Below are 15,841 nucleotides of genomic sequence, written 5' to 3'. Positions count from 1 at the left end.
GAAAAACAGTGTGAGACAGCAACATTGATCAGTTGCCTCTCATAAGCACGCTGACCAGGCGCCGAACTTACAACCCAGTGATTAAGAAAAATGTGATACAACTTTCTCTTCTCGTTATTTTCCCTAGGATATTAGGCTGTAGCCTTTCTAAATTGTTTCAATAAAATTATTTAGTAGGTAGCTCCTTGTAGAGAGAACTAGTTTATTGTTTGCTTGTTTTATATATACTGGTATTCACAAAGCTTGTTTAATAATACTTGAAATTGTTAGAAATTCTTTAATAATGGAATATTTAAGACAGTATTTCTCCTATGTACCATTTTATTAGAGTTTAAAATGTAGTTTTCTCTTAATTTAAATAACCAGAAGTATTATGATATCATTTCTATTTTGATTAGTAACTAAATTTCCCTCACTAGCTACATATACAGATGTTAAATTTAGATTAAGGAATTTGAAATTAGTTATCTAATCCCTTTATTCTGTGTTTGAAAAAAGAAGGAACACTTGTAATTATATGTGGTTGTTCTGAATAATCATTTTAAGAGTGGTTGTTAACTATTTTATACCAGGCATCTAGGATCCCTTGAGATTAAAAGTATAAGGACACATTTTGTGGAACTGAAGAAGGGACTTTCTGCCTATTCCCAACTTGTGGTGATCATGTTTTTCACTTCTTACCTGAGGGGAACAGTGTGAGAGTGTCAAGCATGTACATGCACTCTGATAACTGACCCCTGACCCCTGCCACAGGATGCCCACCACTAATAAAACAAAAAAAAAAAACAAAAAAAAAAAAACAAATATTGGATGAAAACAAAACAAAACAAAAAGTTTAAAATTGAAAAACTTGGCTGAAACCTGATCTAAAGTATTTGGAATGTGGATGGTTTGAAAGTAAAGGAAAATTGTTATTCTCAAAATTATAATGTTTCAGCCCTGACCAGTGTGGCTTAGTTGGTGGGGCAATGTCCTGCAAAGCAAAAGATAAATAGTTCAATTCCCAGTTAGGGCATATGCCTGGGTGTCGGGTTCGGTCCCCAGTTGGGGTGCATGTGAGAGACAACCGATTGATAATATTTCTCTCTAACATCAATGTCTCTCTCCCTCTCACTTTCCCTTTCTTCCCCTCTCTCTAAAAGTAAATAAAATATTTTTAAAAATTATATTACTCCTTCAAAAGTTGTAAAGATCTGAACATTCCTTTGTATCCTCCTGCTCTTGGGATTGAGAAAACCACTTGGATGTGCTAATTGGTTATAAAAACGTAGAAAGTACCTGAGAATTCATTTTTGGAATACTGAAACAACTGTTAAATGAAATGCAGATATTTTACACTGAGAAGCTAAGCATTCATTTTGTATCAAAGTGAATTCAAAGCTGCTTCTACAAGCGTTGTTGCCAATTTAAGAATAAATAAGTACAAGTCATTTGTTTGTTAGTTTTCTGTATGAAATTGTTTCTTTAAGATTATTACTTCTTTTTTTGTGGAGATCTGTGGGCTCCTGTTTGAGGAGTTATTCTTAGGATATTAAACATTCATTCAATAAATTCACTGAGCTCCTACTAGGTGCAGCACATGATTGATATTATCCTTGCCTGCTAGAACTTGTAATGGACAAGATGGGGCCAGTTAGTGAAGTGATAAGAAGTGGTGAGGTTTGGATGTGTGTGTTCACAGAACTTGCTGATGATTAGCTATGATGTATGAAGACAATTCCTAGGTCCTTGCTCTGAACAAGAAGGCAAATCAGGTTGCCAACATATAGGATGAGAAAGGCTGAGTGTGGGGAGTCAGTTTAGGAGTTGTTAGAGGTGCTTATACTCAGCTTTGGAGTTCAGGAAGAGGTCCAAGTTTAGAGACAACTTTTGGAGAGTAAAGGATTTTTAAAACCTTGGTACTAGAGACGATTATTTAAGGAGAGAGTAAAGACGTAAAAACTGAGCCTTGGAGCACTCCATTGGGAGGACACGAAACCTGTGGCAGAGATGGTTGAAATGTTTTCAATAGGAATGTAAAAGGACTGGGCAGAACTGGATGATTGAAATCAAGTATAGCACAGAATGCTAGGTAAACTGGGAAGAATCAGGATTCATCTGCTCTGATATAATAGCCATGTAGGGATTCTGTTGGACTGACATTCTCACTGTCAATCAGTCCAGAAGAGGCAGGTCCAAGACCAGGAACAGAGACATAGAGAGTAGGCCTTGTATGGACTGTGGTATGACACCTTTCTACCACGGGGCCTCTTGGCATTTGGTGTCCAGATGCACATAAAGGCCCTCCACCTCCCAGAGGAAGAGATAAATGGTCCTGTGACGTCAAAGTACATGAAGCTGGACCGAACGAGGAGGGTTTTGGACTGTGTTTCCAGGGGATTCTTATCTAGGAGTCATTCTAAATGATTTTTGGGTTGTACTTCTGACATCTTTTTTTTTTACAGACTTTTCAAAAATTGTACCCTGGTTTTATGCTACAGCGAATCAAAGTGAATCAACTAAATGTGGACTCCCTAGAGTGTAATGACTAAGAGAACCGACTCTGGTGCCAGACATAGGGACAAATCCCAGCACCACTTCCTATTAACTGAAAAATCAGTTTAGAGGAAAATTAACTAGTTTAGGGGAAACATCATGAGAACCAGATGTATCTAGTGGAAGTGGAATGTAAAGAAAGAAATGGATTAAAGAGACAGTGGGCAGCCGAGAGCAAGGGAAGACATCTTCCGGTTTTTCCGATTCCGGAGCTTCAACTGACGGGAACGGGGCATTTGGAGCACCTCAGAACCCATTTGCTTCTTCACCCAGCTCTTACGCACCGAAAGACGAAAACGAATTCCTGTAAGTGAAAGCCCTCAGAAAAGTTACCCATTCGCTTGCTTTTCGAAAAGAAGTAATACATTATCTAAAAATCGGAATAAGCAGAAAGTACCCATGATCCTATCCCTCAGAGATAACCACGTTTTGCGCGCATATATACATGTAATATAATGGGTATAATACATATCGTACTAGATCTTATTTCGCTTAAAAATGTGTCATCTTTCCGTATCAGTACAGTGTCTTCTCAGAGCTCAGTGTGCTTTTTCCACTGTGTTGATAACGCTGTATTGTGAATAGCTTTGTAAGGTAGTCCTGCTTAATTAAATCTGTTGTAAGTTATGAGACCTTTAAAAAGGATGAGGTAATTTAAAGCAACTTGTGATAATTTAAAGAAACTTGTGATCTTAGAGGTCACATATCATCTCATATTTTTCTTTCTAAAACTTTTACTTCATTTGCCTCATTCAAATTGGTTTCATTTGGTTTCCTTCGTTATTGTAGAGTAAATTCCTTATCATTTCTCGAGAACATGTGTAGTAGAATTTGTGACTGGTACCAAAACGGTGCCTGGCTCTCTGTAACTACCCTCGGCTCCTGGCTTCTAGGACAGAACATCAATATAGGTATTTGTTGGTCTTTTACTTCCATAAATTAGAAGTCGGTCAGTAGTAAACATTTTGAGCCATGTACCATATACTACTGACGTTTCAAAAGAAGAAAAGAAACAAATGAACCCGTTCTTCCTATATTTGATGTTACAGAAACCCTAAATTGAGTATAGATTCTCTGTAGTATCTGTGATTTTATTAATCATAGCATTCTGGACGGCATAGGAGGGGATTTAATTTAGAGCAGATACTATCTACAGCTTTGCCAACCAATGAACTGCATGGCTGTGGGTCTCTTCACCCGTTTGCAAAATGTGAGAATTAGACAAAATGTTCTCTAAAAATGTGATGTTTCTATATTACGGAGTGCTTCCTGTCTTTCCCAGTTAAATACTCATTGATGTGGATGGTAATGAACAAAAACCATTAAAGTTGTGTTGTGTATTTTATTATATCTTAGTTCTTTAATATATGTATGACACAGTTGTTCTCAATGAAATGAATTAGCGAATGGTTCCGTGTACTGCAAAAGCAAAATTATGAATTTCTTTAATATTGTATTTATCACATGAAATGTAGTTTATAGTTCTGTAACTTCTGCTTTAAAGGACACTTGAGAAAACATAACGAGAAACCTAAAATTATATATTTACTACAATTTAACATTTCAATCATTGAAAATGAGAAACAGATAAATTTTAATAAGCAGATGAAAACTATTTTCTTTTTCTTTGTCAGGGACGAAATGGTAAAAGATGTGGTGGTTTGGGAGTCCTCTGGTCAGTGGCCGTTCTCCGTTTATTCACCAGGGGAAAACGTATCTAGCATTTCAGGTAACTGAGAAATTGTACATTTTTAAACTACGTTTTACAACTCTCATTCTCTAAAAGCGAGACCCTGCCAAATAAAGAAATGAACCACAAACTTAGCTGTAGTTAGGAGAGGTTGGACATTCTTTAAAGTGCCTGAGCATTGCAGCAGAACTTCATGATTCGGAGATTGAGGTTGAAAGGTATAGTTCTTTTAAGATATGTGGTTCTCATGAGAAAATAGTAACATCAGGACCCACCACAGTTCTAATTCTGTAAGCCCAAGCAGAGGCTCTACTCTCTTGGCTCTCCATAGGTACCCCTTCAGAACCTCTTGGCTGCCTGCGGTGAATAGAAGAGTCATATCCTGCCTGCCACGAAGGCCTTAGCTGTCTGATTCTGCTTGCTCTTTCTTCCCTGTCTTTCCTTTTAAGGGTAGTTGTTTTTCATAAAGCATGTGAAGACCTATCCTGGAGATAATGTTTGAAGGTCAGGAGCTTTAGCTGGGCTGCAGGGATAACACTTCTGTAGAATACTCCTTCCCTTCCCATTTTCTTTTGTCTAGAGTTTCTAAAGCTCCTTCTGGGCTGCAACCTAAACTGCCACACCGCTAAGCCCACCTGGCTGGTCCTGAGTGAATAGCAGGCTCCTAGCGGATGACAGTCATTGCACTCCCTCAGAACTCTGGCATCTGTACTCTGTCTCAGCTCTGCCTGCTCATTCTCTGCAAGCATTTGCATCACACCACTCCTCAGTTGCTTCGGTACTCATTCAACAGATCCTCACCAAATTTCTTTAGTGCCAGGCCCTATTCTAAGTGCTGGGGATATGTTGGTGAGCAAGATAGGCAAGATCCCTCCCTTATGACGCTTATGTTCTTGAGGGAAGGAGACAATAAGTAAAACAAGGAAATAAGAGAACTCCAGCTGGTGATTTTTCTGTAAAGAAAATAAAGACGTATTAGCCTTGTCAAATCAGTTCAGCATTGAACCTAATGCCTGTCGAATGCCCTAAAGCAGTTCCTCCCAAGTGTGGGACGTAGATCCCTATGTCGGGTTGCCAGATAAAATATGGGGTGCCCAGTGAAGCTTCAATTTTAGGTAAACAAAGAATAATGTTTTAGCATATGAATAACCCATGTAACATTGGTGACATATTTATACTACAAGTGTGTGTGTCTGAAATTCAAATTGAACTGGGCATCCTGTATTATTATTTGCTCAATTTGGCAACCCTGTTCCTGAGACCCTTGCAGGAGCTGTACAAGTTCAAAAATCTTTTCATAATAATCCTAATGCACGAGTTGCCATTTTCACTGTGTTGACATTTGCACAGTTGAAGCAAAAAAATCAATGAGTAAAGCCCCTTATATCTTAGTGTAAATCAAGCTAGAAACAATAAACCGTATTCACAAACTATAACAGTAGTCAATGAAAAAGGTTAATGTTCCTTTTGACTTAAGATTATGTCCAAAATGAAATGGTAGAAGTTTTTAATTTTATTAGCTCTTGACCTCTGAGTGCAAACCTTTTTTACTATACTGTGTGACCAAATGGGAAGCACACACAAAGTTGTTTCTGCCACATACTCAAGTGTGATGGGTATTTGAAGGGAAAGTCCTGGTGTGCTCGTTTGACTTGGGAGCTGAACCAGTCACTTTTTCCCCCCACAGAACAATGGCTAATGAAAGAATAAGTGGCAACTATGGTTATTTTGACTTAAGTATTTGGTGACGTTTTCTTTAAAAATAAATGAAGGGAGCCCGTTACTTCATAGAGAACAACTGACAATGATAAAATGCAAGCTTTCAAGTGAATATTAGATGATGGAGAAATTTTTTTCTCATGTGAGCTTGATAACTTCTCGATACATAAAGTCTCTTCTGATGAGATGGATAGTGACATTAACAAATATGAATATTTTGATATTGTAAAAGACCATTTGGCCGTGTTTGGGAATTCTCGATAACTCAGTGAACCAGTATTTTCCAAATATTTAATCTGTAATGTTGCAAAATTATACATACCTAAAAAGTCCATTCGAAGTGCAAAATTATCCAGTGAATTGAATGTGATAGTACAAAAAGTTTGAGTCGACATTGGAGCTAAACTTTTAGAAACTACCACCTGTCAAGTTCTGGTGTGACGTCAAAGAAGAATATTCCAAACTTTCTGAAAAGGCCGTTAACATCATTCTTTTCCAGCTACATATCTGTGCGAGAACAGGTTTTCGTCCTATACTACACCCAGGCGGTATATTGCAACAGACTCAATGCATTTGATTATTTCCTGAGGTTAAATCCTAGCAATGCTATTAAGATCAGAAGGTGTGAACATTTCTGTGGCAATTGATGCTTAATGACAATTTTCCTCCTGTAAGAGTTGTACATTTTTAGTCCCCTCAATGGCAGTTTAGGAGACTGTCCACTTCACCACATTTTTTCTTTTATTTTATTAAAAGATTTCTTGTATTGATTTTTTGGGGGGTGGGCGGATAGAAGAGGGAAACATCAATGTGTGAGAGAAATATCAATTGGCTGCCTCTCACACATGCCCCAACGGGGGACCAGCCAGGCCTGTAGTCCAGGCATGTTCCCTGATTGGGAATCGAACTGGCGACCTTTCACTCTGTGGGACAATGCCCGACAAGCTGAGCCACGCTGGTCAGAGCCACTTAACCAAATTCTTTTTTTTAATTATTTCTTTGTTTGTTTGTTTATTTATTTACTTTTGGAGAAAGAGAGGGAGAGAAACATCACTGTGTGGTTGCCTCTCACTCGCGCCCCCAACTGGGGACCTGACGTGCAACCTAGTCATGTGCCCTGAGTGGGAATCCAACCAGCAACACTTGGTTCGCAGGCCAATGCTCAGTCCCACCGAGCTTCACCAAATTCTTAAAGCCAATAAATAACATTCACTTTTAATTTTTGCCAGTCTGATAAGTAAAGGCTTTTATCTTAATTTTCAGTTGTATTTTTAAATTGAACTTTTTTACTTCATTTATTTATTGGCTATTTGAAATTTTTGTGAGTTGGCTGTTTGTTGTTTTTGCTCATATTAACTTATTCTTCTCAGTGATTTGTAAGAACTCTTAATATGTTAACATTAGTTCTTCTCCTGTCATGTCGCCATTCTGGTTTTCCCAGCTTATCATCTGCGTTTTAACTTTGCTTATTATAGTTTGACATAGAGAGTATTTTTCTACATAGAAATTTGAATGTATATGTAGTCAACTTTCTTTTTCTGTTACTTCTTCCTCTCCATTTATATTTAGAAAAAGAATTTCCCCTTCAAAGATTATAGCCAACTACATTTTATTCTAATTTTTCCTTATGATTATGAAAATTTTCTGATATCAACATTAGTGCACTTTCTTGTCTAGCCCCTTTAACTTTACTATTCTATCAAAAACATTGGCATTTATTTTAAAGATTCCAATTGATTTCTCCCTTCAGGTTTCACTGACATTTCACCAGAGGAACTGAGACTTGAATACCATAACTGCTTAGCCAGCAACAACTTACAGCATTATGTAAGTTTGTTTCCTATTCATCTACCTCAATAACAGATTAGCTGTGAATTACTATCTTCTCCATATTTAGAGGCTTGCTTGTTTTGGTAAAGTGGGTGAGGTCTACAGTTATTTTCAAGACAAGGCTATTTTTATTTCCTAAGTTACTTTATTGGAAATTGATTGGTTATCCAAAATGGTGATAATGTACTTTGACCGTAGTAACTAGGAATGTCACTATTTCATTACGAACTCTCCCAACAATCGGTCCCGGAAATCAAACCCTTTCATCAGTCGGCAAACACTTAACAGAGCATCTCTTAGGTGCAGACACTGTGATGGATGTTAGAAAAACAAAGTTAAACAAAGCAGTCAATTATACAGATTAACATTCTCACATGTCAAATATCAAAAATTAAAAAGCTCAGCTTGAGGAAGTTTGTGCTAAAGGAAATGACAAACTCTTTTGTTGTTGTCTACAGTCATGATCATGTGTTTTAACTGGCACACACGCTCTTCTCCCACCCAAATACAACTAACTGTGTGCCACCAGGTACTTGTGCTTCTGAACCGGGTGATTCAAGGAGCTGGAGAACAGGCAGAGGGGACTAGAGCTGGAATATCTTTGGCAAACAGGGGCGGGTCAATGCGAACTTTACAAGTGATGGGCCGTAAAAATGTTTGATAAACTTTCTGTAATTTTGGCAAAGATGTGAAGTTGTTTGAGAGATGAAAATAAACACTCGATATTGACTCGTTATTTTTCTGTCTTCTCTCTCCAGCTAAATTTCACCCAACGGTTAAGAGATTGGAGGAGGAACAGGGTAAGTGAACTGAAAAGTCTAAACACATCACCTAAAACAGCTTTGGTGAGTACATGAAAGTTTGCTGAAGGGAAGTGTCTTTCTTATGTATTGCTTTTTTTGCAAGAATTTTACTTTCAATTTGGAAAGCAGACTTAAAATTTTCTGTCAAGCCCTGGCTGGTATGGATGTTTCTCTCCCTCTCTTTCTCCCTCCGTTCCTCTCTCTCTAAAAGTAAATAAATAAAATCTTTAAGAAAACATGTTGGTCGGTCTATAGATACTGAAATGTGTTATTAAAAATTATTTTTCTCATTTTAGTATGTATTCATTGAAATTTAGAAAACAAAAAATTTTAAAGGTTTTGTTTACTTTTTAGCGAGAGGGGAAGGGAGAGGAACATCAATGTGCAAGAGAGAGATTGGTCAGTTGCCTCTTACAATGCCCCTACCCGGGGATGTGGCCCACAATCCCGGCACGTGCCCTGACCGGGAATCGAACCGGCGACCATTTGGTTTTCAGGCCGGCACTCAATCCACTGAGCCACACTAGCCAGGGCTAGGAAAAATTTAAAAGCATAACTAAAATTAAAACCGTAATTCATCAGCCATTAACTCTTAATCTTTGAGGCTGGTGTACTTTTTTCTGTCTGTATTCCTATTGTGGGCATTTTTCTATGTTAAACATGTCACGTTTTTAAGTACATACTTTAAATTTTTAATTTGGCTCTGAAGTACATATATAGTAAGGTACTTGAGAATTTTTCAGCAGGTACTTTATTATTTGCCCTTTCTTATAGCTCTCTGATGATACAAACGATGGAATAAATCAAGCACCCTCTACATCTAGATCTGGGAGTAGGCAAACAGCAGCATTTGGATGCCCAGGTAAGTGATAAAGTAATGCAGGACTTCACTGATTTGGAAAAACAGGGTTTTATAGGTTTCAAGTTGCAAAACCTGAAGGGATGTTAAGCACCATTTTAAGTCAGCCTTGCAGATTCGACCGCCTTCCATAATGGAGCTTGAGAGAATTTGATTCATCAAGCCTTAGTGAAAGGGAGGCCAGAACGGGCTGGGCTGTTCTTTGGAAGACCCTGTGGATGGTGCGAAAAGCGCTGTCTTCGAAGAGAGGTAAGACACGAAAGCAGAATACAACACTTAAGACTTCCAAGGTAAGATGGAGTTTTCTTTTCTTAGAATTGGAACTTCGTCCTGAAAGGTGTCGCAGGATGCTGGCTCCCCCCGATGCACTCTCCCGCCCTTTCAGCCTTGGGATAGTCGCACTGTGGCTTCACACCTGTTGCCTCTTCTTGAGGACAGTCTGTGTGCATTACCACACTAGGTCTAAGGAAATATCCCAAACCAAAAATGAGGGCTCGGCGTCGGGTAAATGTGAATGGACTTCCACCAACCACGGGATGTCATAGTTGACATTCTGTGGAGACTCACTAAATGTAGTGATTAGAAAATAAACGATGAGTGGATAGGTTAATTGAGGGAAAATGTGTAACGAACTGTGTCAAATAAACAGTTATTTAGCTACCTGCAGCAAGTGAATGCTTCTGGCATTAATCAGTGTGAAGGCCCAAAGCTGTCTTCAAAAGATGACTTGAATTTCTTCAGCTGTGTCATTCCCCAACGGATTTAAAGCTTTAGAATAAGAGAATGCTATTAATCCCTACTTGAGGGATCTGGTTCAGCTATCTGCTGCCTTTTCTGTTTGGTTTTATTAAGTAGTTTTAGAGTTGGGAGGTCAATTTTCATAAGGAGTATATTTCCCATCACTCCACTTGTTATTACACTTAATGGAATATCTCCAATTCAGTGAGAAACAAGGTGAATTATCTTAGACCCCACTAGAAAATGATGAGTAGTTGAGACAGTTCAAGTGATAACTGGAGACAGAAAGGATAGTCTTGTTGGCTCATTTTGGTGGTTATGAAACATTAGTAATATGCTCGTAATAGAGAAACTCAAATGCATTATTCACATGTGAATTCCCTTTATAATCTCCCCCTGAAAGATCCATGGGTATGTGTTTTCCGAAAGGGAAGACTGAAATAGATTTCAGCATCTATTCAAGGACAGAAGGTGGAATCTAATTGTTTATGCTCAACAGACTTTTTCATACACTCCCCATCTTTCAGAGGTTATTACTATATCGGGCCCAGTGGGAAAGCCAAGACTGAGAAAGAGAGCTTTTGATCCTGAAGGAATTCATGATTTAGGCTATATGCCTTCCATCCACTCCACCATCAAGCAGTTATTCCCTTAATAAGCCTATGTCAGCTGAACTTAGCAACACATCATTATTTTTCTAGAGCTAACAGTCCCCCCAATCTTGTTAAACAGAAATGCAGTTAGGCCATTATGCGATCTGTTGATATTACACTGAACTATGTAAGTCAGAATGAAGAGTTTTGTGACTTTCCGTAAGTGGAAGTGTTGGATCTTTGCATAATGTGTGTATGGAATAAGCAAAATATAATGATGTTTTCAGAGATTTAAAAGATGAATTGCCAGTAAAATTGTTTTGTTTTATTGTTTATTCCAGGTCGTGCCAGACGTGGGCGCAATGCCACGAGCCAGAGATACTCCAGTAGTATCAAAGCATCCAGCTTGTCCCAATCTACAGGGTGCGCGGGCAGCCGAGAGCAAGGGAAGTCATCTTCCGGTTCTTCCGATTCCGGAGCTTCAACTGACGGGAACGGGGCATTTGGAGCACCTCAGAACCCATTTGCTTCTTCACCCAGCTCTTACGCACCGAAAGATGAAAATGAATTTCTGGACGAAATGGTAAAAGATGTGGCGGTTTGGGAGTCCTCTGGTCAGTGGCCGTTCTCCGTTTATTCACCAGGGGGAAACGTATCTTGCATTTCAGGTTTCACTGACATTCCACCAGAGGAGCTGAGACTTGAATACCATAACTGCTTAACCAACAGCAAGTTACAGCATTATCTAAATTTCACCCAACGGTTAAGAGATCGGTGGAGGAACAGGCTCTCTGATGATGCAGACGATGGAATAAATCAAGCACCCTCTACATCTAGATCTGGGAGTAGGCAAACAGCAGCATTTGGATCCCCAGGTCGTGCCAGACGTGGGCGCAATGCCACGAGCCAGAGATACTCCAGTAGTATCAAAGCATCCAGCTTGTCCCAATCTACAGGGTGCGCGGGCAGCCGAGAGCAAGGGATGTCATCTTCCGGCTCTTCCGATTCCGGAGCTTCAACTGACGGGAACGGGGCATTTGGAGCACCTCAGAACCCATTTGCTTCTTCACCCAGCTCTTACGCACCGAAAGACGAAAATGAATTTCTGGACGAAATGGTAAAAGATGTGGCGGTTTGGGAGTCCTCTGGTCAGTGGCCGTTCTCCGTTTATTCACCAGGGGGAAACGTATCTTGCATTTCAGGTTTCACTGACATTCCACCAGAGGAGCTGAGACTTGAATACCATAACTGCTTAACCAACAGCAAGTTACAGCATTATCTAAATTTCACCCAACGGTTAAGAGATCGGTGGAGGAACAGGCTCTCTGATGATGCAGACGATGGAATAAATCAAGCACCCTCTACATCTAGATCTGGGAGTAGGCAAACAGCAGCATTTGGATCCCCCGGTCGTGCCAGACGTGGGCGCAATGCCATGGAGCCAGAGATACTCCAGTAGTATCAAAGCATCCAGCTTGTCCCAATCTACAGGGTGCGCGGGCAGCCGAGAGCAAGGGAAGTCATCTTCCGGTTCTTCCGATTCCGGAGCTTCAACTGACGGGAACGGGGCATTTGGAGCACCTCAGAACCCATTTGCTTCTTCACCTAGCTCTTACGCACCGAAAGACGAAAACGAATTCCTGGACGAAATGGTAAAAGATGTGGCGGTTTGGGAGTCCTCTGGTCAGTGGCCGTTCTCCGTTTATTCACCAGGGGGAAACGTATCTTGCATTTCAGGTTTCACTGACATTCCACCAGAGGAGCTGAGACTTGAATACCATAACTGCTTAACCAGCAGCAAGTTACAGCATTATCTAAATTTCACCCAACGGTTAAGAGATCGGTGGAGGAACAGGCTCTCTGATGATGCAGACGATGGAATAAATCAAGCACCCTCTACATCTAGATCTGGGAGTAGGCAAACAGCAGCATTTGGATCCCCAGGTCGTGCCAGACGTGGGCGCAATGCCACGAGCCAGAGATACTCCAGTAGTATTAAAGCATCCAGCTTGTCCCAATCTACAGGGTGCGCGGGCAGCCGAGAGCAAGGGAAGTCATCTTCCGGTTCTTCCGATTCCGGAGCTTCAAGTGACGGGAACGGGGCTTTTGGAGCACCTCAGAACCCATTTGCTTCTTCACTCAGCTCTTACGCACCGAAAGACGAAAACGAATTCCTGGACGAAATGGTAAAAGATGTGGCGGTTTGGGAGTCCTCTGGTCAGTGGCCGTTCTCCGTTTATTCACCAGGGGGAAACGTATCTTGCATTTCAGGTTTCACTGACATTCCACCAGAGGAGCTGAGACTTGAATACCATAACTGCTTAACCAACAGCAAGTTACAGCATTATCTAAATTTCACCCAACGGTTAAGAGATCGGTGGAGGAACAGGCTCTCTGATGATGCAGACGATGGAATAAATCAAGCACCCTCTACATCTAGATCTGGGAGTAGGCAAACAGCAGCATTTGGATCCCCAGGTCGTGCCAGACGTGGGTGCAATGCCACGAGCCAGAGATACTCCAGTAGTATCAAAGCATCCAGCTTGTCCCAATCTACAGGGTGCGCGGGCAGCCGAGAGCAAGGGAAGTCATCTTCCGGTTCTTCCGATTCCGGAGCTTCAACTGACGGGAACGGGGCATTTGGAGCACCTCAGAACCCATTTGCTTCTTCACCCAGCTCTTACGCACCGAAAGACGAAAACGAATTCCTGGACGAAATGGTAAAAGATGTGGCGGTTTGGGAGTCCTCTGGTCAGTGGCCGTTCTCCGTTTATTCACCAGGGGGAAACGTATCTTGCATTTCAGGTTTCACTGACATTCCACCAGAGGAGCTGAGACTTGAATACCATAACTGCTTAACCAGCAGCAAGTTACAGCATTATCTAAATTTCACCCAACGGTTAAGAGATCGGTGGAGGAACAGGCTCTCTGATGATTCAGACGATGGAATAAATCAAGCACCCTCTACATCTAGATCTGGGAGTAGGCAAACAGCAGCATTTGGATCCCCAAGGCTCCTCCGACCCACATGCGGCGTGCTGGCGCCTGAGCCCAGGGCCTGGCCCCGAGTGCCCACTCTGTGCACTGGGCTTCTCTCCGTTCTGTCTCGGGGCACAGATGAGGCAACTGAGAGTCAGAGAGATTGACTTGCCCAATGTCACACAGCCTATTAATTTGGTGAGTTACAGAATTAATACATGTAGAGGTCAGAGAAATGACCTCCAATAAATATTTAGGAGTGATATGAAAAACTGAAACAATTCCCCTGTTTTCTCTCAAGTCAGGTTCTCTTCATTGTATTTTCTGGTTTTAATTTATTTCTTCTCTCTTCGAATTCCCAATGTGCACACCAAATAACCTTTCCTTCATGATTTTATTTATAATAATTTTGTGAGCCTTTTATTACTCTCTTTATAATATTGTATAGCCACAATCAGATTTGGCATCATCACCACGGGCTTAGAGACTTAAATTCTAATCTTACTTCTGCTAATTCCCCTTGGCTGGTTTGGCTCAGTGGATTGAGCGTCGGCCTGCGAGCTAAGTGTCGCTGGTTCGATCTTCCAGTCAGGGCACACCAGAGAAGGAAAACTCTGACTCCAAAAAACCTCCGCTGCCTTGCGGCATACCTCTTCAGGGGAAAGGCTAAGGAGAAGGGAAACTCTGACTCCAAACCTCCGCTGCCTTGCAGCATACCTCCTCAGGGGAAAGGCTAAGGGAGTAAACCCCGACAGAAAATCCGGAGCCGGAGTCCCTAAGGCGGTTTGACGTTGTAGTCAACACCGGCAACTCCTGCGGCGCACCTGAAACCAAGCTGTATTGACTCTGTCTTTCCCCTTGGATCCTTCAGCTGCGAAGAGAGGAGGGGTCTGCTGCATGGGCAACAGCTGGCCCTCCATATCACCCTGCCCAGGCTTTGTAGCTTCACTGGAGAGGACACTCCAGCGTCATCGCAAGATGTCGACTCAACACGGGAGGAGACAGTTACCGGTTATAAGCTCATCCGATTGGCGAAGGAAACGAGCGCCAGGGGTCTCCTCTGACGGTGGGAGAGGTCATCACACCTCACTGGACAGCTACCGCCCGCCTCAAGCTGGGCAGCCCCCAGCCAATTAGGTGCCGTCTCGCCATGGCTCGCCTGCCCCACTGGGTGCGTGGGGATCAGAGAGGCGTCTCTTGAAAAGTGGGCCACAAAACACTCGCACCAGGCAATTCCAAGCAAACAACAAGAAAGAAGCCTCCAGCTCTTCGCCTCGCTAGCTGGAACATCAGGACCATGTGTCCTGGACTTACTGCAGACCTTCCGTGGATCAATGGTGCCAGGAAAACCGCCGTCATCGACAGGGAACTGGCACGACTAAACATCGACATTGTGGCTCTACAGGAGACCTGGTTGGCCGACAACGGAACTATCAGAGAAACCAACTACACCTTCTACTGGCAAGGGAAGTCTCCGGACCAACCAAGACAGCACGGTGTTGGTTTCGCTGTGAAGAACACGCTTGTTAACTACATAGAGCCACCCACAGGAGGCACAGAGAGATTATTTACCCTCCGATTGTCAACAACTTTCGGCCCAGTCAGCATTCTTAGCGCATATGCCCCAACCCTCTGCGCCACCACTGAAGAGAAAGAACAGTTCTACCATGCACTGGACGAAGCGTTATCCAAGATCCCCAGAAGTAATGCTCTTTATCTCCTTGGAGACTTCAACGCAAGAGTAGGAGCCGACCACATGGCCTGGCCCACCTGCCTCGGAAACTTTGGGAGAGGAAAGATCAATGAGAATGGTCAGCGACTGCTTGAGCTTTTGTGTCACCACGGCCTGTGCGTGACAAACACATTCTTCAAGTGCAAAGAGATACACCAGGTGTCATGGAGGCACCCCCGCTCCCGCCACTGGCACCAGCTTGACCTCATCATCACCAGAAGAACGGATATTGGCAGCACCCTCCTCACCCGCAGCTACCACAGTGCAGACTGCGACACGGACCATGCCCTCGTGGTAAGCAAGGTGCGCATAATGCCAAAGAGGTTGCACCACTCCAAGATGAAGGGTCGCCCACGCATCAAC

At 42.0% G+C, this 15,841-nt stretch overlaps 1 protein-coding gene across 2 annotated transcripts in view; it reads left to right on the top strand.

Moving 5' to 3' along the window:
- The window catches only part of LOC150001403 (perilipin-2-like), a 219,453-nt gene extending 208,288 nt beyond the window's left edge, over positions 1–11,165 (top strand). The window contains exons 4-5 of one of the 2 annotated variants that reach the window (XR_016513027.1): positions 9,352–9,685; positions 11,109–11,165. Coding sequence is in view for 1 of the 2 variants with exons in the window: in XM_090287156.1 (XP_090143282.1) it covers positions 9,352–9,447 (96 nt within the window). In the remaining variant the exon portion in view is untranslated. Of the gene's footprint in view, positions 1–9,351; positions 10,051–11,108 lie in introns of those variants that run through there. The other variant, XM_090287156.1, reaches the window with a different exon arrangement.
- The last annotated feature ends 4,676 nt before the right edge of the window (positions 11,166–15,841 follow it).

This window comes from Furipterus horrens, unplaced genomic scaffold, assembly GCF_987537825.1.
Source record: "Furipterus horrens unplaced genomic scaffold, mFurHor1.1.pri manual_scaffold_9, whole genome shotgun sequence".
In the NCBI taxonomy this organism is placed as follows: Eukaryota; Metazoa; Chordata; class Mammalia; order Chiroptera; family Furipteridae; genus Furipterus; species Furipterus horrens.
This window is presented reverse-complemented; position numbering and strand designations above follow the sequence as displayed.